This window comes from Arvicola amphibius, chromosome 1 (assembly GCF_903992535.2).
Source record: "Arvicola amphibius chromosome 1, mArvAmp1.2, whole genome shotgun sequence".
Classification (NCBI taxonomy): domain Eukaryota; kingdom Metazoa; phylum Chordata; class Mammalia; order Rodentia; family Cricetidae; genus Arvicola; species Arvicola amphibius.
Window position 1 is genome coordinate 256,906 of NC_052047.1, and position 20,980 is coordinate 277,885.

Here is a 20,980-nt window from a genome sequence, read left to right on the forward strand (position 1 = left end):
TGTCTGTCCCACCAGGGAAGCTCTGCACTTGTGAGGACGTAAGCCAGACAGCAACTTCTCAGCCTGACTTAGCCCAGACTCAACTGCCTGAAGGTTCTGAGCATAAGGATGGCTTGTGTGGCCATATGCAGGACATAGCAGGTAAAAGGGATGGCCCTCTGATCTTGGCTGGGTGCTGCTGCCTCAAACAAGACCTCAGTGACAGCCCCAAGCAGCTTATTCAGGTTAGTCAGAAGGTAACTTCCCGTGGCAGTGTTGGGAAAGGGAGGAAAGAGGAAAGTAAATGGGTAAAAGCAATAAAATTAGTTCCCATGAAACCCCTCACTGCAAAATGTGAACAATGTTCATAATCTTGAAAATAGATCTTGATATTTCACAATGTACACAATACTCAAGCCAATAAAACCACAGCCCCAAGGTCACAAACTTCTACCGAGCCATCTTCATAGAACCCCTTACAGTACGCCTGGAACGGGCAGACGTAGCTTCCTTGGCATTAGCAGGGGGCAGGCAAGAGCTGAGACTGTGCCTCAGGTTCACCCTGGCCTGACTGAGGGTGCTCTGGCCGGAGGTCCCACAGGGCTTGAAGGCCTGCCAGGGCAAGGCGCACAAGGAGACGGAGCAGTAGGAAGGCAAAGGGCACTGCAATCTGCATGAGGTGGAAGATGGCTGTGCTGAACCGGCTCAGCAGGCAGGTGGCAGCAAAGGCCAACAGGCTGGCACAGGGGTACAGTGCAAGCTTGGCAAACATGAAAGCATGCTCCTGCCCACCAAATCGCACAGCTGGCTGCAGTGTTTCTGTCTGATGCAGCAGGGCTGCAGTCCAGATGGCAAACTGGAAGATACTGGCAAAGAAGATGATGGCGCAGCTGACACGCACACGCTCAAGTTCATCATGGGGTTGTCGGGCAAAAGCTGAGGTCTGTTGGTAGGCCAGAGGGAGGCCACCCACAAAGGCCAGTGACAGTATGTTGAGTAACCCCATGGTCTGTGTAGCCTTCCGGACATGCAGGAAGAGTGAATGATGGGCAAACCAGAGCAGACCCACTGTGGCGAAGGAGCCAAAGTATGCCAGGAATTGTGGCCCATATGCACCCAGGGCAGTCACAAGGCTGCCACTGAATTTCTCTTGGACATCCTTGGGATCCGGAACGTTGTCCTCACTGGGAAGTATGAACAGATGGCATTTGTAATAGCCTCCCAAAGATGGCCGGACCCCCGGGATAGATAAAGCAACATAAGTGAATTTGAGATTAATGACGTGTGATCTTTAGTACACAAATGTTCCTTTCCCTATGTGCTACTTACATATATTTAGCATACTAATCAGTTACCACTTCTTCACTCAAAATGCAAATTTAACCAGTCCTGTATATTCTCTGACAACTGGTGGCCCTATCTGACAGCCAGGAATTGACAGATAGTTCTGGTTCATTGGTGAAGGACAGCCTTCTGAGGATAGGGTGCCTATAAAAGACAGCCTCCACAGCTATCCTGAACCTTGCAGCTTGTATTAATGCATAGAGTCTAGTGATGGAAATCCATCACCTGGACGTGTACGACAGGACACCCAAGTACCCATTGCTTTCTCCAAATTAGCCAGAAGGAGGGACGTAAGTGAGTATAAAAGAGAAGAGGGCGGAGGCGGCAGTCTTCTATTGGCTACAATTTCCTGCCCTAACATGGCCTCTTACTGTGAGTCCTTCAGCCCTGGCAATGGAAGCAAAAGGAGATTGTTCTGGAATATTCTTTAAATCTAAGGCCTGAAGATATCAGGTACTAATGAATATTTACTTCTAGCTAATAAGAATTCACAAATTATAATAGGAAAACCTACTCAAAAGTATCAGGAGAATCATAGTGTCAGATGCAGAATCTAAAACCAGAGTTGTAACATGTTTAATAAAATAAGAATGCAATGGAATATGACTGAGGAACCATAGACTAGATGAGGTCAAGGGGCATTAAAAAAGGGGGAGTGGGTGGGATGGGAGAGACACTTGGGAATAAAAGTGAGCACCCAAACTAGAGCTCCAACAGCACTGTATCAGAGCCAGGCCAGACAGAAGCCATAGAGGTATGGAAGAGGAGAAGGTCTGAGGGAGCTGCCGCACAAGATCACTCTCCCTAGCTAGCACCTGTGCTTTCAGGTCGAGGGGGAAGAGGGTGCCTACATAAATCTGCAGGTACTCACAAGACACTGAAAGACATACTACCACCTGGAAGATGGGCCAAAGTAGCATAGTTGGGGTCCTCACCAGATGTCCAGGATGAGGAGTGTGGCCACGATAGCATAGACACCGTCACTGAAAGCTTCCACCCGCTCTTTGCTGAGAGGTGCGTGCAGATCAATACTGAAGGGCTCCACATTGTGAGCTGGAGACTCCCTGTGGCCTGTGATATGCCAAGGGAAGGAAATAGCCTAGGTGGGGGACTGTCAGACCACTGTGGCTATCACTGCCCTCTTCTCCAAAGGGACAGGAGGTGAAATGATGCAGAGATTTTAAGGGGCAAGAAGCAGCCAGGGCCCAGCAAACCCACCACCAGACCAAGGCTCAGCCCAGAAGGGCCATCACATACTGATGTCTTATTCCCAATCAGTGGTTCCTGGAAGTAGCCAGGAGAACTTTCCAACATGCTTACTGTGCATGGTCACCTACCCGTGAGCTTGTCTTTGCACCAGGTGGTAGCCTTGCTGATATGAGGAAGGAAGATGACAGTCACCATCAGGACATATGACTACAGAAAGAAAGAAAACAGGTCAGGATGTTTCCCTGGGAATCTGAACTGCTCACACCTGAAGTCTGGTCCCATTCTTCTGTCACAGATGGAGGGACAGCAGGAACAACAAAGGAAAATCCAGAGAACTGTCCTTTATGGAAACAAACTGTGTATAAAGGCTTAATGCCAAAAGGAAGAACTATCATAAATAAGAAATGCATACCAGTCATGTACTTTCTGAGAATTTAGTATCCAGAATACATAAAGAATGGAAACAGCTCAACAACAGAAGGTATGCATTCCAAATAAGAAATTAAAGGGAATGGGCTTGAAAAGACACTTTACCTGTGACCTCTCCAGTCAAGGGCTGCTTGGCTAGATGCTTCCTATATACGGTTCTGTTGTAGTTTAAAAGTCTCTGGGCTCCCTGGCTCCTACCCACTCAGCTGGAACCTTATCCCCTCACAAGAAGATGACCTGCCAAGGTCTTGAAATGCTTACCAAAATTCATTAATTTTTACTTATTTAATTTTAACTACATTTAATTATTATTTTTTGTTTGTATCCATGTGTGAGAGTGCTCATGCCTATTACCAAAGATTTAAAATAACTAGTATTTGTTATTTTCCACAATTCTTAGGATACTTTGGTTTAAAATTCAATGTACTTTCATAGTACTTAAGTGGACCCTGTTCAACTCAGCTTCTACAGCATTGCCTGTTCTTTCTCCTGTTGACTGTCCTTGATGTTTTTCAGCTGTGCTAAGACGTCCTCTGAGATTCTCAGTGCTCACCAAGGGGAAGAAGAAGAGAGAAAAGATAGCTGCAACAAAACACAGAGCTGGGCCACGGAGGACTAGGAGCAGGATGTGCCGTCGGGACTGGGCCCTGTGTGCAGAGTGCTGGATCTGAGGACTCAGCAGGTATGGGAAGTGGAAAGCATACCCCACGATCAGTGCCTGTAGTCAAAACAAAACAAACAAGACAGGCTAGAGGGCACCATCAGCAGGTAGAGGAAGTACCAGTTAACCCTTGAGCCAACACATTTTTAGGGGTTAGGAGCAAGAGGGTCCCTCCTTGATAGCCTCTTACCCTGGGAAGTTCTGAGAGGCTGGGGTCAAGAAGAAGGTAGAAACTTTCATCCTATTCTGAGACTGTGAGGCCCTGGGTATGCCACATCCCAGGTGCAATTATGGGTAAGACCCCTACTTGAGATATAGATCAGGATGTTGGCACCTGACCTGCACACCCCATGGCAAACACACATCATCATACCCCGTGTCCCTACCTGCACAGATCCAATGGCAATCACACACATGCAGAACAGGAAGATGCCCAGGGGCACATCAGGAAACGTCACCATTAGAGAAAACTGTCAAAAGAATCCCCACAAACCCCCAAAGGCTATCAGAGCTAGGTTCTGAAGTGATGTATAATGAGCTTCCCCTCAGTCTGCTGCACTGAGAAGAAAACTGTCCTAGTGTGAGGATGAGGGTATGGGGCTGGGCATGGATATATTCAGCTCTGCAACCCACTGTTTCAGGCCTTTAAAGCCAGTATCACTAACCTCATGTAAAATCCTTCAGGTCTGAATTATCTACATTATAGTTTTGTATAGCTATAATGCTTATATTAGAATTTTAAATGCTTGTGGAGATTATGGAGAGATTTAGATTATGGTGGGAAGAAGGGGCATCAGGGACATTCTCAGTGGCCTCTGCCTCTAGCAGTCCTAAATTCCTTCCTCTTTATTCAGCCCCAACCACTAGTTCCCTGGAACTCTCTTTGTAATTTGTACTCCAGGACTTGAACCTGCACTTCTTTCTCTCTCTTTTTTCTTTCTTTCTTTTTTATCCTCCCTCCCTCCTTCCCTCCCTCCCTCCCTCCTTCCCTCCCTCCCTCTCTCTTTCTCTTTGGTTTTTTGAGACTGGGTTTGAGCTTTGAAGCCTGTTCCAGAACTAGCTCTCATAGACCAGGCTAGATACTCAAAGAGATCTGCCTGCCTCTGCCTCCCAAGTACTGGGGTTAAAAGCATGTGCTACCATCACCTGGCTTGAACCTGCACTTCTAAGGACTGCCACACAGGGATGTGCTCAGTGAGGCGTGCAGGGAGATGATCTTTTTACTCACTGTGTAGGGTAGAAGGGTGATGGTCATCATGCAGGCCTGTAGTGAAAGGAAAGGAGGGAGGTCACATCACCAGAAAGCCTAGAGAGTAAGGGACACTCCAGGAAGGCAGCAATATATCTACAGGAATTGTGGCACTAGAACCAAGAAGCCTGTGCCCCTGCCCTGGACAGACTGACCCCATGGGCTATCTGAGGAACTTCCAGGAATGGACAGAATCTAGGTTGTGGGGACCCATACCTTTCCTATCTTTCAAGAGGGCTAAATCATACCTAAACTCATTTTTCAAAACAACAATAACTTACCAGGTTAAGCAAGGCAAGTGTATCATCTATTTTCCCAACAACCTGGAACAATCTAAAGTTAGGAAAAAGAGAAGATGGGCCATCATTCAAATATAGCTCTGATAATATTAAAATTAAAATGCACCTCCCACAGTATTTTCTAGCTAAAGCGTCACTAAAGATGTCACTTTTGATCAAATTTAAGATACTACCTAGTGGGACTGATGAGAAGACTAGGTTGCTATTAATCCTGAGAACCTGAGTTTGATCCCTGGACCCACATGGCAGGAGGAGAGAACCAAATCCTACAAGCTATCCTCTGATTTTGGCACACACAAAAAATAAAATTTAACTTTTTGTTTGTTTGTTTTTCAAGACAGGGTGTGTTTGTGGCTTTGGAGCCTGTCCTGGAACTAGCTCTTGTAGTCCAGGCCTGAAACTCACAGAGATCTACCTGCCTCTGCCTCCCAAGTGCTTGGATTAAAGGCATGCACCACTACCACCCGGCTAAAATTTAACTTTTAAAAAACATAAATACCTAGTGTATGAAAGCCGGAAAATTCAAAGAAAACATAGCTTATGCAGGGAAGCATGTATCTTTTCCATACATTCTTCTCGTTATTTTGCAGGAATAGTTTACAGAAATCACCTGTACAGCGTGTAGCTCTTAGGGACAGTCTTTTCAGAGAAAGTCTTGAAGAAGGTAGGGCAGGACTAGCAGGGTGGCTGTGAGCTGCCTGTCCAGCCACACTTACTGGGAATCAGGCTCTGGGGATGTGAAGCTAGAGCTCTATTGTGCAGTACACTTGTGTTTTTATTCATTATGTCTAAAATCCATTCTGAAGAAAGGAAATATTCCTTTTTCGTTTTCCCCTCAAAGATTTCATACACTGCACCTGCTAAGTTGGTATTTAACAGAGAATTGTTTTATATGGCGATACTACAACATAAATAGAAAACAAAATGGAGCACCATCCTTCATGGAAACATGAGCACAGACTGCCAAGGATCATGAAGCTTCCTCCAATGCCTGGGCCCTACAACAGGGTTGCTCCCAATAGTCTTTGACTGTGGCTCAGGATGCCACCCATCCAACTCTGAGTATGTCCTTCTCTTGGACTGGACTCAGCTGAACTGCCATTCTCACTCCAGAAGCTACCTCTAGCTCACATCAGTGGCGCAGGCTCATTTGGGCTCAAGTCTTAATATGCCAAATAGAAGGGGCTGCAATCCCAGAGATGGCCATTCTGCTGCCTACTTGCTGGTACTAAGACCATGCGTGTAAGTGAGTACCCAAAGCAGGATGCAGAATAGATCTATGAAGTTCCTCACAGGCTCCCTGGGCCTCAGAACCCTGCTGTTGATGTTTTTCACAGTGGGTGTGGCCCCCAATGAATGAATCATAATGCAGGTATAGGGAAGGTTGGCTAAAGTCACCCACGAGGCTGTGAGCTTCCTGAACATTCTATAAACAAGGGAGACGAAAAAGGTAAAGCCTGCCCAATTCTTCAAACAGGAAGGCATCTATCAGCATCATCTTGCCAAGAACAAGTATATAACATGAAACATTTTTCTGTACTTTTCAAGGTACTTTTAAAGAACAGTGAGATGGATGCATGCCTTTAATCCCAGCATTTAGGAGGCAGAGGCAGGCTGGTCTACTACAGTTTCTTTCTCTCTCCTCCGTTTGTCTCTGTCTGTCTCTGTCTCTGTCTCTCTCTCTGTCTCTCTCTCTCTCTCTCTCTCTCTCTCTCTCTCTCTCTCACACACACACACACACACACACACACAGAGTGGTGAAATATTTACTAAGATCTGGATTTTTCTGCACACTAAGCATTCTCTGAAGAGTATTTCCTTTGATCATGCTGATCTACAGCCAGGAATGCAACACCTTCATGCCCAGCTCTGCCTAAGGAAGCTTCCTGTTCTTCCTTTGCCTACCCTAAGTAACTCATGACAGTGAGGACCTTGTATTAAAGGTCTGACTCCCTACCTGGTATGTGCTGCCCACGCCACAGTTACAATTAGAAATGTCATCAGGTAGACAGCAATCCTAGTTGCTAGAAGTTTCTGTATACTTTTGTCAAATTGCTGTTTGAAAAGAACAAAGTAACATATGTGACCCCACAGTGGTTATTTCAACAAGACTTACATTAATGCAGAGTGAGACATTTAGGAAGGTCCCCAGCCTCATAGTGCACACAGTCTATGTCTGCTCCCAGTCTAATCTCACATCTGCCACACTTATCCCACATCCACCCTCAAAGGTGTCTTTTACAGGCAGTTCTAAGGCAACAGATTACTGGGTGTTACAGTCTGATACCATCACTTCAAGTGGAAAAAAGTCCTGGCTGTCAGCAGGCTTGTTGTCAGGGAGAGTCTAAGCACCTCAACAGTCACAGCATAAGGGATACAGTCCTTTTAGAAGGTAATTAATTGCCTTCTAAAGTGTTCACTTTGGGGTTTAAGTTCCAACATGTGAATTCTGGAGACATAAATGTCTAAGCTATAGCAAGGTTAGATCTAGCATAGTCATGGGCAGGACACCTTTAAAAGTCCCCAATGAGATTACAAGCAGAATGGGTCTGCCATAGATACTACTCAAGGGGTTGTGGCTTGAACAGAGACCACTGTACTGAAAAAAAACCTCAATTTTCAAAGGCAAGAACACTTACCTCAGAAATCATGAGAAGGAATATATATTTTTAAACATACTCAAATCAATTGGTTTATTGGCTCCGTTCGTTCTTCTTGTGCAAGTATCGCTTTAGATCGTGACTTGAAATTTCATTTCAGAATCATCCTATCAAATGCTCTCACAAACATTCGTTTGTATGTTTTTGTCTCCTGTGTTCCACCACTGAGCTATACCCTCAAGTGTCTTTCCACTTTTGGGTTGCTTTTGTTTGTTTGTTGAGACTAGGTTTCTCTGTGTTAAAGAGTCTGGCTGTCCTGGAACTCACTTTGTACACCAAGTTGGTCTCCAACTCACAGAGATTCACCTGCCTCTGTGAGTGCTAGGATTAAAGGTGTGCCCAGCTTTTTGTCTGTATTTGAGGCAGGGTCTCTTTATATCGCCCTGGCTGTTCTGGAACTCACTGTGGAGACCAGACTGACCTTGAATTCACAAAAGTCCACCTGTCTCTGCCTCCCAAGTGCTAGGGATTAAAGGTGCACACTCCCACACCTGGCCTCTTACTTTTTATTCTAAGACAGGGTCTAAGTTGCCTAGGCTGGCACTGAACTTGGAAACCTTTTTGTCTCAACCTCCAGAGCAGATATTGATCATAGGCAATTTGCCACCAGGCCTAGAAGTTAAGTCTTCTTTTTAAAAAATTGGGCAGAAGTCAGGCATAGTGCCACATACCTTTAATTTTAACACTCTGGATGCAGAGGCAGGCAGATCTTCTCTGTGAGTTTGAGGTCAGCCTGGTCTACAAAGCAAGTTCCAATACAGCCAGAACTGTTACTCAGAGACAACTTGTCAAAAAAAAAAAAAAAAATCAAACCAAAAGAAAAGTCAGATAAGTATCTTTGGATCTCTCCACACATGCTGTAGGATATGTGTGCCTGCACTATCCCATGCACATTATACTCTCGCAGTAATACATTTTCAGGTGGGGGTGGTGCAGCCTTTAATCCCCGTACTCAGAGGCAAAGGCAGATGGATCTCTAGGAGTTCGAGGCCACCCTGGTCTACAGAGCAAGATTCAGGACAGCCAAGGCTATCCAGAGAAACCCTGTCTCGGAAAACAGTAACAAAAAACAAATGTAATTTTAAAATTTCAGTACCAGGGATTAAAACTACCGCCTCATTCATGCAGGCTAGGCAAACACTCTACCACTAAGCTGTATCTGTTCACTATGTTTTTTAATTTTATTTAGGTTCTTTTGAGACGGGTTCTCACTGTGTAGTCCTGACTAGCCTGGAGCTGGCTATGTAGACCACCCACTAGCAGGCGTTTTCTCATCAGAACAGCTTTAAGCACAGTCTAAGTGCGGTTACAACACTAGTGTTGTAACCACAGTTCAAAAGAAAAACCTCAGTAGCTCTGGGGCCTCCCCAAAGATCTATCTCAGCTTGCAGGTATAGCTAGAATCACACCTCATTGTTGTGGGCCAGTGAGGTAGTGCTGCAACCTGCCTCTTGAGGCTTGTATGGTGCCATGCCAGTCACAAGGATGAAACCAAGGAAGACACCTCAGTGTTATCCAAGTCTCAAAGTTCACTGAAGAGCTACATGTTGTTGGCTCCGGAAAAAAACATAAAAATTCCATGAAGTTGGCTATAAATGGAAATGCTTTTTAAAAAGCTCTTTGCTACCCCCACATGCTAGTTTGGTGGGGGCAGACATGCTAAAACTACCTGTCCATCTGGTTAGAAGAAGTCTCCTCTGCAGGAGCCTGTGCTTAAGCCCCAACTCTAAGTATGTAGCCTCCCAGGAAGAAACACAGGTGTCCTGCCCTCTCAATAAACACCCTGCCTTGGGCTCTGCTGCCTGCAGATTGGGGGGTTGGCTCCCCAAGTCCAGGTTGGACTTTCTTATTGGCCCACTGTACAAACCAGTCTGCTCCTGTTACCTGTTCTGGTGAGATCTCTGTGTGGGTCACAGGCAGGATCTAAAGGAACAAAGACAAAAATAACGAAGAGATGCTTCTTGGGCTGTGGATACTCAGAGGCAGAGGTATGTGAGCTCTTGACTATTGCTGAGCAGCCCCAACTTCATGAAAGGCGTGGGTATCCGAAGCTGCTACAGAAACCAGGGTGGATTTGAGGTGGGCCCAGCACTGACCATGACAGTGGCAATGATGGAGAGCAGTGCATCGCTGAAGCCCAGCATGCGGTGGGAGCTCTGAGGCCCCTCCTCGTCTCTCCTGTGTAAGGATGAGTCTCCCTCGGAGTCCACTGCCTGCTCCTGGGTCTGAGGCCTGGACATGGTGGGGCCACCAAGTTGTCACAGCAGCCTGGGAAGAAGTGTAGCTCTTATCAGTGGGATGTCCCAGTGGCCAAACCTGTGGACTTCAGCCATTTCAATGTAGAAACAGGGCTAGGTATAGAGACCAAGAAAGGGACACTTCACAAGGTAGCCCCTTCAGATTCCCAGCCACAGGCAAAGAGTATCAGCATCAGACTCATCAGTGAGCTCTGTGATTGGGAGGATACACTGTCTGTCTCTGGGAAAGCACTGACGATACAGGGTAGATGCTCAGCAAACGATGGGACCAGGGAAGGCCTGAAATCTGACCCCAAGTCTCCACTACAAGCTGCTTTGTCAGGCTTCAGCACATCTTCTGGCTAAAGACAATGTCCCTGAGGGCTGTTATGGCCTTAGCTCACAGCTCTGGGATGTTTTTAAATGTTCAGAAACAATGCCAGCTGAAACGTTCTCTAAGAAAGAGAGGTATTTGTGCTCCAGGAGCAAAGGGCTAATATACAGCTTGGAATCCATCTGTATCCACACCAGACCCAGTGGTAGAAACACTGAGAACCACTTAGCAGTTACAGGATATGGAAGTGTGAGTCACTGGGAAGTATTTTCCAAGTCCCCACTTGCAATCATGGGAGAGAGGATAGAAGCGTGGCAAGGTTAGTCGGACGATGAAGTTGTGACCAGGGGTAAGGTGGAATATGTCTGCCCAAGCAGGGTAAAGAGGTGTTTCTGGGAGAGCAGGTTCTAAGACGGTAAGAGGAAAGTTAATAATGGCAGAATGGCAAGCCCACTACCCAACAACATAAATGTACCCCGCTTTGGGCAGGTTTACTAAGACATAGGAAGGACAGCCTTAGGCGGCAGAGTTAGGGGAGATGAGGCTGAAAGGTAGTGGTACTCCCTGGGAGGATGGGAAAGTACCTGGGAGGATGGGAGCCAGGATACTTGAAGGGTGGTCACAAGCCCAAGCCCTTTAGTACTGAAACAAGGTTAACATAAAGTACGACTGAGTTTACTCTGAAGGGGATGCTGTTGATCTAACATCAGGCACAACAAAATCAGAGGCAAGGGGGTGATGTGGCAAGCTGCTCTAGCAATCAAGCACCAGTCTTTACAAGACGATACAGAAAAAACAAAGGGATAACAAAGTCAACTATCAATTTTCAGATAGGAAAGAAGCAAGATGCAAATAAATATAAGGCATTCATGCTGAGTACTGCTCAGTGGGAGATAGCCTACCTTACATGTATGATGTCCTGGGTTCTGTCCCCAGCACTGAAAAAGAAAGAAAAAAATTCAACTTTACTAGTAATCAAGGAAACACAACTGAAAGCAATGTGGTACTAATTAGAATAGTAAGGACACTCAGTCAAGAGCTAGCTAGGATATGAGGAGGACACTTGGCTATGTTAGGGAGAAACAGGGGCCATATCTGAACTGGCAGTTAGTAACAACTCTATAAAGTGCAAACAGCACCCTTACAGGGAAACAGCTGAATCTGAGGGGACACAACTGGACTCTGCACTGAAGCAAGGTTTGTTACAACAAGAAAAGGAAAAAATATGACTTATTATTAAGCCATTAATGTTGTGAGGACCCTACACATGAATCCAGAGGTAAAATTCAAACACAATGCTAAGAAGGAAAAAAAAACAGTTACAAAAAGACAAGTTCTTTCATCTTCCTTGTTCATGATAAATGACAATATGTAAGATAAAAACACAAACAAAAACAGATTTATTAGCTCCAGGATAAGCAGGTGGTGCCTAGATGGCAAAGGCAGGCATGAGTAGCAACATGGTTTTTTGTTGTATCCCTGGTTTACGTTCACTTAAGGCTCACTCTTTGAATTGGTGGTTCTCAGCCTTTCTAATGCTGTGACCCTCTGACCATAAAATTATTTGCATTGCTATTTCATAACTGTAATTTTGCTATTATTATGAATAGTAATGTAAATATATATGTTTTCTGATGGTCTTAGGTGACCCCTGCAAAAGGGTTGTTCAACAACCACCAAGGGTCACAATCCACAGGTTGAGAATCACTGCTTTAGATTATGCAGTCAAAACCATGCCTTTGCTGGGCGGTTCTCTTGAGCTGCTGAGGAATACACACAGTTGTGTTACCCCAACCATAAAGACTGAAGAAAGACTGGAGAGATGGCTCAGTGGTTGAAAGCACTAGCTATTCTTTCAGAGGACCATGGCTCATAACCCAGCACCCACATGGCAGCTCACAACCATCTGTAACTCTGCTATCAAGAATTCTGATGTTCTCTTCTGGCCTCTGTGGACATTGCAAGCATATGGCACACAGACATACATTCAGGCAAAACATCCATACTCATAAAATAAAGACTGAAGGGTACTCCATCCTCAGCTAGCCCTTCTAAGCTTTCCATGCCTAGACCTTAGACTTGGCTGATGTTCATGACAGACACTGGTGTTTCTGCTATTACTGATACTTTGCCCATTTCCAGAATGCCTTGTTCATGAGGCATACACTAAGGGACCTTTTTAGTATGGCTTCTGCTACCTGAGATTTACCATGTTCCTGAGAATGTCACAATGCACGTCCTTTTTACTGCTGTCATACTTTCACTGTGTTAAAGGTACTATCAGCTTATCCACTGACAGGCAGATAAGACTCATGTTTTCCTAGTGCTGGCACAGAGATGTAAAGCTCAGAAATAAATTCAAACAACTATGGTTAACTGACTTTTTATTCTTGACAAGGGAGCAGAGATTATTTAATAGAGAAAGGAATGTTCTTTTCAACGAATAGTATAGGGACAACTGAATATCCATATGCCAAAGAACCCCAACAAAATGAATTTAAACAGAGCAAAGATTTGAATTTAACAGACAAAAGCATGAAACTTTTAGAAGAAAGTTTTGGGGAAATTGCTGCAGGCAAAGATTTCTAAAGACAGCATTAAAAAGCATAAACAACAATCTTGGCATGGTGGCCTACATCTTTAGTCCCTTGGGAGGCAACATACAGGCAAGTTAGAGGCCAGTTTGTTTTATATAGTGAGTTCCAGGATAGCCTCGGCTATGTAGAGGGACCCTATTTTTAAAAAGTACAATAAATAAATAAATAAGCAAATAAAATGCTAAAGTTGAGCTTCATCAACATTAATACCTTTTGTGACTCAAAAGGATAAGATTAAGAAAATAAAAGATAAGCTATAAAACATGAAACATTATTTGCAAGTCTTATCTGATAAGGGTCTATGAACTAAAGAATATACAGACTCTTTATAACCCAATAATAAGAGCAGCTAGACAGGTTCAGTTGAGGAGTGCTCTAGGGCCTATTGCAGGTGTATGTTAGTGCTCCATGACCTAGCTCATCCCTCAGGCTCCATGTGAAGTGATAATGCCCATGCAGATCCCAAGTCAGGAAATTCAACTTTATTTAATTGGAATTGAGGATCTTAGAATAGAAATGATTTGGACTTTGAGACAGAAGACACAGGCACCTCAGCCTTTTCCCAATGCAGTATTCAGCATTATATAAGAATGACTTTGTGGTAACTAAAGACTAGTCATGGGGGTTGGAAAGATGGCTCAGTGGTTAAGAGCACTGCCTGTTCTTCCAGAGGTCCTGAGTTCAATTCCCAGCAACCACATTGTAGCTCACAACCATCTATAATGAGATTTGGTGCCCTCTTCTGGTGTGCAGGTATACATGTAGGCAGAACACTATATACATAATAAATAAATAAATCTTAAAAAAAAAAAGACCAGCCATGTAAAATGGTCAAATGTCTATCTACTTCAAAGACTGGAATGAGTCAAGGTCCACCTGGTTGGCAGTGACATATTTACCGGGACAAAATATGAAGAGATCTGCCTATCAACTCATAACATGGATTTCCCCAACATCAAAAGAAATGGCTCCTAGCTGATGGGCATCCAGAATGAATACCGGTATCTGCTCCAAGATACTGTGAAGGTGTGAGGACTTCTGTCTGCCTGAGAGAGACCTTGCCAAGGAGATTGAGAAATATGACAGTGGAGAAGAGATCCTAAGTCTGCCACGACAGATGAGGCAGCTGTTGCAAACAAGGCCATGGCAAATTACCTGGCTCCCAGGATTAGGTGGCAGTGATCACAGCAGAGCCTACAAAAACCACTTCCCCAGCCTGGTTCTGCTCTGGCAGGGCTTTTAGCTGAACTCCTATACAATATATTTTGGTTTTCTCACTCTTTCAAACTGTCAGGGAGACCCTGGCCTTCACCTCGCTCTCTTGACCACAATGAGGAGAGTCATGTCTTGGTGAACCTACCTGCCCCTTTTCCCTTACAGCCCTGGGAGGGGAACGGGAATGAGTGCTGCTTGTGCTTTGGTTTCCATCCCACTTCTTTTGAATCAGAGATCTGTGGATTCTGGCAAATGGTCTTTGCTCCCTTTCTCCCATTTTTAGCCCAGGTCTAATACCTTGTTCTTCATAGCCCTTTACCCACACTGCTTATACAGACTGGGGACCAGCCCCTTCCCTGTTTCTTCCCAAACCTCTTTAGGGGTGGTGAAAAGAGGAAGAAGAAGGAGGTAACATGCTCCCTCCTAGGGCACTGGGAGGGCCCTGCCTCCATGAGCTTTACTGTCTTCTGTGGGCTCTTTCTTGGACACATTTGTTAAAAATCAAACTTTTATATTAAACAGGTTTAATATAAAAAACAACTAATGGAATTTTAAAAATGGACAAAGAATGCATACATTTTGCCAAAGAAGTTGTGACTAGTCAAAATAATCCTATACAATAAAAGAACTTCTGGAGGCATCACAATCCCTGACTTCAAACTCTACTACAGAGCTACAGTACTGAAAACAGCCTGGTATTGGCGTAAGAACAGACAGGAGGACCAATAGAACCAAATAGAAGACCTGGATATCAATCCACACATCTTTGAAAACCTGATCTTTGATAAAGAAACAAAAAATATCAAATGGAAAAAAGGAAGCATATTCAACAAGTGGTACTGGCATAACTGGATATCAACATGTAGAAAAATGAAAATAGACCCATATCTATCACCATGCACAAAACTCAAATCCAAATGGATCAAAGACCTCAACATAAAGCCAGCCACACTAAACCTTACAGAAGAGAAAGTGGGAAGTACACTTAAACACATTGGCACAGGAAACCACTTCCTAAATATAACCCCAGCAACACAGACACTGAGAGAAACAATTAACAAATGGGACCTCCTGAAACTGAGAAGCTTCTGTAAAGCAAAGGACACGGTCAACAAAACAAAACAACAGCCTATAGAATGGGAAAAGATCTTCACTAACCCCACATCAAACTGATCTTCAAAATATACAAAGAACTCAAGAAATTGGACACCAAAAGAACACAAAATCCAATAAAAAATGGAGTACAGACCTAAACAGAGAACTCCCAAAAGAGGAATCTAAAATGGCTGAAAGACACTTAAGGAAATGTTCAACATCCTTAGTCATCAGAGAAATACAAATCAAAACAACTCTGAGATTCCATCTTACACCTGTAAGAATGGCCAAGATCAAAAACACTGATGACAACTTATGCTGGAGAGGTTGTGGGAAAAGGGAACACTTGTGCATTGCTGGTGGGAGTGCAAGCTGGTAAAACCCCTTTGAATGTCAGTGTGGCGATTTCTCAGAAAATTAGGAAACAACCTTCCTTAAGACCCAGTAATACCATTTTTGGTATTACTCCAGTGTTGGGCTGGAGAGATGGCTCAGGGGTTAAGAGCACCGGCAGCTCTTCCAGAGGATCTGAGTTCAATTCCCAGCAACCACTTGGTGGCTCACAGCCATCTGTAATAATATCTGGTGTTCTCTTCTGACCTGCAGGCATACATGGAGGCAGAATGTTGTATACATAATAAATAAATTTAAAAAATAAATAAACCTTAAAAAAAAGAAAAGAAAGAAACCCAGTCTTGACTTCTGGTGTACACAAATGCATATGCTTATGTCACACACACACAGACACACACACACACAATGGTGTGTGGTGTGCACATGTGTGTTGAACCCATGCTTATAATCTCATTATTAAGGGGTTAGAGGTAAAGGTTCAAATTTGAGGACAGCCTAAGTTACACAGCAAGTCATGCATACTTTACCACATTATTAAGAAAACAACTGGTACTGACGAGTTGGCTCAGCAGTTAAGAGCACGTGTTGCTCTTGCAGAAGACACAGGTCCAATTCCCAGCACCTGCATGTTAGGTTACACTGCTCTGTAACTCAAGTCCCAGGAGACCTAATACACCCTCTTCTGATCTCCAAGGGGACCAGGCACACATGGAGTGCACATGTGTACATGTATGCAGGCAAAACACTTGTATATGGTTTATAAATTTTTTGTTTGTTTTGTTTTTCGAGACAGTGTTTCCCAGTAGTTAGGGAGCCTGTAACTACTTGCTCTGTAGACCAGGCTAGCCTCTGCCTCCCAAGTGCTGGGATTAAAGGCTGGTGCCACCACCACCTGGCTAGTTCTTTTATCATTTATGAATATGCAATTCTTCCTCCAGTCTTTGAGTTCTTTTCATTACTCCAATAGGGTTTTTTGGTTTTTTTTTTTTTTTTTGCATAGGGTCTCAGCCCAGGATAACCTCAAACTCCTGATCTCCCTGCTTTAGACACCTTAGTGCTGAGATTACAGATTTGTACCACCATGCCTGGCTTTTCCCAGTAGACTTTTTTTAATTAATTAATTTATTTATTACGTATACAATATTCTGTCTGTGTGTATGCTTGCAGGCCAGAAGAGGGCACCAGACCCCATTACAGATGGTTGTGAGCCACCATGTGATTGCTGGGAATTGAACTCAGGACCTTTGGAAGAGCAGGTAATGCTCTTAACCTCTGAGTCATCTCTCTAGCCCCCCAGTAGACTTTTAAAGCAAGTTGAGTACAAAATATAGGATTCTTTTATACTAATTCACATTTCATTTCCTCATTAACTTCTTGTATTAAGGCGACCTATTTGTTACAATTACACAATACTGATACATCATTAAAAGTTCATAGTTGACATTATACTTTATTCTTTGTGTTGTGCAATGAGAAATGTGTGATGACATATGTTCACCTTTATGGCATTAGACAAAACATTTTAACTATCCTAAAAGTCTTCTGTGCCCCACTTCTCAAGAGCAGTTATTAAAGGTGTGCCTCACTATGTCAGGCTATTTTGTTTTGTTCTTTACTTTTTGGTAAGCACAAATCACATTGGTCAAAATTTAAATATAAAGTCAACTTTACATTACACAGATAAACCTCAATCAGTTGTGATATATTATTCTTTATATACAGAGACAGTATTTCATATTTAAAAAAAATTTGGTAAATGAGCATTCTATTGACTGAACAATTCCAATTCCAAAATAAGAAGCCTGAAACTCTTTAAGCATCACGTTGGCACTTATATAAAGTTTTGTGTTTTGGATTAAGGATGTTAGTCCTACATGTTAAACTTAATTGCTAAAACATACTTTTTTAAGATTTCTTAAATATCACCATAGAACCTTCATCAAGCAACTGATGGAAACAGAGGCAGAGACTCACATTGAAGCACTGGACTGAGCTCCCAAAGTTCAGTTGAAAAGTGGAAGGAATGAGAATATGAGCAAAGAGGTCAAGAAAATGATGGGTTCACACACTGAAACAGTTTACCTGAGCTAATAGGACCTCACCAACTCCAGACGGACTGGGAAGGAACAAGCATAGGACCAAACTACTATCTCAGAATGTGGTTGACAGTTGCATGGCTGGGGCAGACTGAGGGCCCACTGGCAGGGCACCAGGATTAATCCCTACTGCATGTATTGGCTTTTTGGGAACCTATTCTCTTTGGATGTATACCTTGCTCAGGCTATCTATTGTAGGGAGGGCTTTAGACCTTCCACAAAGCACTGTGCCTTACCCTCTCTGAGGATTAGATGGGGGTGGGATGGGAGAGTATGTGGAGGGAATGGGAGGAGGGGAGGGAGTAAAAACTTGGATTGGTATTTTTTTTAATCTAATAAATTTTTTTAAAAAGATTTTTTTAAAAAAAAATGTTATGCTCATGAAAAATATTAGTTTGTTATTTTCTTGTAATGTCTCTGCCAAGTTAGGATACCAATATTATGATGTTGGGAATGAGTTGTAGAAATACTTCAATTTTCTGTATAAGTTCATGTAGATTTTTAAAATAATTTTTCTCAAATGTTTAGTGGATTTTCAGTAGAGCCATGTAAGTCTGAAATCTTTAAGAGATTTTAATTTAGAAGTTGAATTTTTTTAATAGGTATAGAATTATTTACCTATTTCTTCTTGAGTAAGTTAAATTTGTGCTTTCAATGAATCCATTTATTTAGACTAAGTTGAATTCATTGGGAAAATGTTCATAACAGCTCTGGTTACCCTTTCAGTACACATTTCCTTCATTTCTGATCTCATACATTTCTGGTTTTCTAACTTAATTTGCCCAGTGACTTCTAAGTTTCATTGACCTTAAAGAATCAGGTCTTGTTGCTCATTTCACTGCATTTTGGCATTTATCTCCCTTCTTCTAATTACTTTGGGTTTCATTTTCTCTGATTTTTCTAGTTTCTTCCTTTCTTTTTTTTTTTTTTTTTTTTGTTTTTTCGAGACAGGGTTTCCCTGTAGTTTCTAGAGCCTGTCCTGGAACTAGCTCTTGTAGACCAGGCTGGCCTCGAACTCAGAGATCTGCCTGCCTCTGCCTCCCGAGTGCTGGGATTAAAGGCGCATGCCACCACCACCTCATTTTTTCTAGTTTCTTAAGATGACCACTAAGGTCACTGATATGTGATCTATTTCCTACTAATGACTTAATAGTATCCCACAATTATGAAATTCTTTATTTTCATTTTTAACTAGTTCAAAAATACTACTTTTGATTGATTCTTTGACACATAAAAGTAAGCTACCCACTTTCCAAATATTCAGAACATTTTTCACATACTAACTTCTAGATAACTTAATTCACTGTGGTCAGAGAACATACTTGTTTCATTGCCCAGGTATTCGAGGTTAGTAAATGTTCTTTACACACCGAGATTTAAAGAGGGCAATAGATCCCCTAGACCTGGAGTTACAAATGGTTGTGAACCACCATGTAGGTGGTGAGAATTGAACCTTTGCACTCGGCAAGCGTACATAATCTATACCACCAAGCCACTCTCAAATCCCCTGATACATCCTTTTGATGACTTCATTCGTTCATCAGTATAAAATAATTCTCTTACTCTTTGGCAATAACCTTTACTATGAAATCTGCTACAAGAGAAAGTGTTTGTGGAGTAAAAGTTTTAGATTTGTATGCGTTCATACATGAGATGAGATCAGGAGAGAAGCCCATAAATGCAATATGTTAACATGCTCTCGGTATGGCATCTACCACAAAGCCATATAGGTATATTTATGAAATAATTAGTCTGAGAAGACTCTGGTTTCTAAAGTATTTACATGATTTCCACTTGTCCTAGGTCATACCAGCAAGAGTTTACAGTCTTGAATTCCATTATCCATTCTAGCAAATTATTTATGAGGTTTCTTACAATGGCTGTTTTAGGTCTCCTGAACACTGTTTAAGCCTTGGGTTTCCATTTTTTTCCCCTCACTTTCAGATTTCGTTTCCTTCTATATAGTAAAATCTGAATCCACCAAGATTCCTTCAACTTCATTTCAATAAATGCATAGTTACCTGCAATTGCAAGCCCTATTTCCTCCTGTCCCCCTCTTGTGTGTGGTTTTGTTTTTTGTTTTTTGTTTTTCGAGACAGGGTTTCTCTGTAGCTTTTGGAGCTTGTCCTGGAATTAGCTCTTGTAGACCAGGCTGGCCTCGAACTCACAGAGATCCACCTGCCTCTGCCTCCTGAGTGCTGGGAAAGGTGTACACCACCACCGCCCAGCTTGTGTTTTTCTTATAGAAAAGTCTTTTCTATGCCCAAACTAAATATCCCATATCTGGATGTGACTTGGCCCTTCTCGGCTGTACTAGGAAGGCTTAACTCCCATTGGTTTGGGCTGTTCATGTCTCCCATCTAAGAACAATGTCAACACCACACTGCCCTTTCAGCTCCCACACCGTTCTCCACAAACCTTCTCAGTAACCTCCAGATACCATCTCTACTCCATCAGCTCTTTATTCCTCCGTGTGTGAGCTTCCTCACCTACCACCTACCTCACTGTGGCTAACGATCATCTTTCTTTTCTACTTGACTTTTAAGAGAGCACGTAGTTTAATAGCATACAGTTCTGGAAAGGCTAAGATGTTTATTTGAGCCTGAGGGCCAACTTTTTATTTCCAAAACACATCATCTACAGAGGAGCTGCAACTTCACGTGGCTTCAGGAACCAGAGGTAAGGGGATCTCACGAGTCTCACCTGAAGTGAACAGCTCTAGACGGTTGACATCACACAGGATTCTGGGTCCAGTACCGACAGGTGAGTTTTCTACGCACGTTGTGAAGCCTTTTTTTTTCTTTTAAATTTATCGTTTTTCAGTCTTAAGGCTAGCAACTAGTTCGTCCTCCCCCAAACCTGTGTGGGCCAAAACATAAGAATGTTTGTGGATTATAGGCTGGCTGCTTGTCTGATAGACCGGGCATTAAAGGACCCTAGGAGAAGCTCCAGGCCTCCCTTCTACCTTGAGGCGTCAGGCTCTGGGACGGTCCGCAGCAACCAACGCCCAACGTCCCGTGACGCCCCAGGCACCGAGGCTGGACCCGGCGAAAGCGGTCGTAACTCCAGCCAGCGGAAGCAACGGGGCGAGGTTAGGGCCAGAAGGCGACCGCCCCTCTCCGCGCCTCTCCGGACCGTGACACCCCCGGGACTGCAGCTTCTGCGCCTGCGCGTCCTGCTGGCTCTGCGGAACCACGCGCCTCTCCGCCTGCTGCGTCGGGG

At 43.5% G+C, this 20,980-nt stretch overlaps 1 protein-coding gene and 1 long non-coding RNA gene across 3 annotated transcripts; one reads left to right on the forward strand and one right to left on the reverse strand.

Annotated features, from left to right (window-relative positions):
• Nucleotides 1-347: 347 nt before the first annotated feature.
• Nucleotides 348-20,940, reverse strand: Tmem175 (transmembrane protein 175). 2 transcript variants are annotated; one of them, XM_038339919.2, is made up of 13 exons: nucleotides 20,724-20,940; nucleotides 20,462-20,617; nucleotides 11,304-11,339; nucleotides 9,927-10,098; nucleotides 9,715-9,753; nucleotides 7,128-7,225; nucleotides 5,153-5,204; nucleotides 4,851-4,886; nucleotides 4,009-4,092; nucleotides 3,515-3,679; nucleotides 2,661-2,739; nucleotides 2,259-2,394; nucleotides 348-1,163 (listed from the first exon to the last, which is right to left on the reverse strand). In XM_038339919.2, the coding sequence occupies exons 4-13, from the start codon at nucleotides 10,068-10,070 to the stop codon at nucleotides 497-499; spliced, it is 1,500 nt and encodes a 499-aa protein (XP_038195847.1). In that variant the 5' UTR covers nucleotides 10,071-10,098; nucleotides 11,304-11,339; nucleotides 20,462-20,617; nucleotides 20,724-20,940; the 3' UTR covers nucleotides 348-496. The 2 variants fall into 2 exon arrangements, with proteins under 2 accessions (XP_038195847.1, XP_038195854.1); XM_038339926.2 differs by lacking the exons at nucleotides 7,128-7,225; nucleotides 11,304-11,339; nucleotides 20,462-20,617; nucleotides 20,724-20,940 and having other exon boundaries at nucleotides 9,927-10,012.
• On the forward strand, nucleotides 2,000-14,937 carry LOC119821093. Its single transcript, XR_005286576.1, has 3 exons — nucleotides 2,000-3,013; nucleotides 3,478-3,643; nucleotides 14,736-14,937. It is a non-coding gene; the product is annotated as an uncharacterized LOC119821093 (long non-coding RNA).
• Nucleotides 20,941-20,980: the final 40 nt, after the last annotated feature.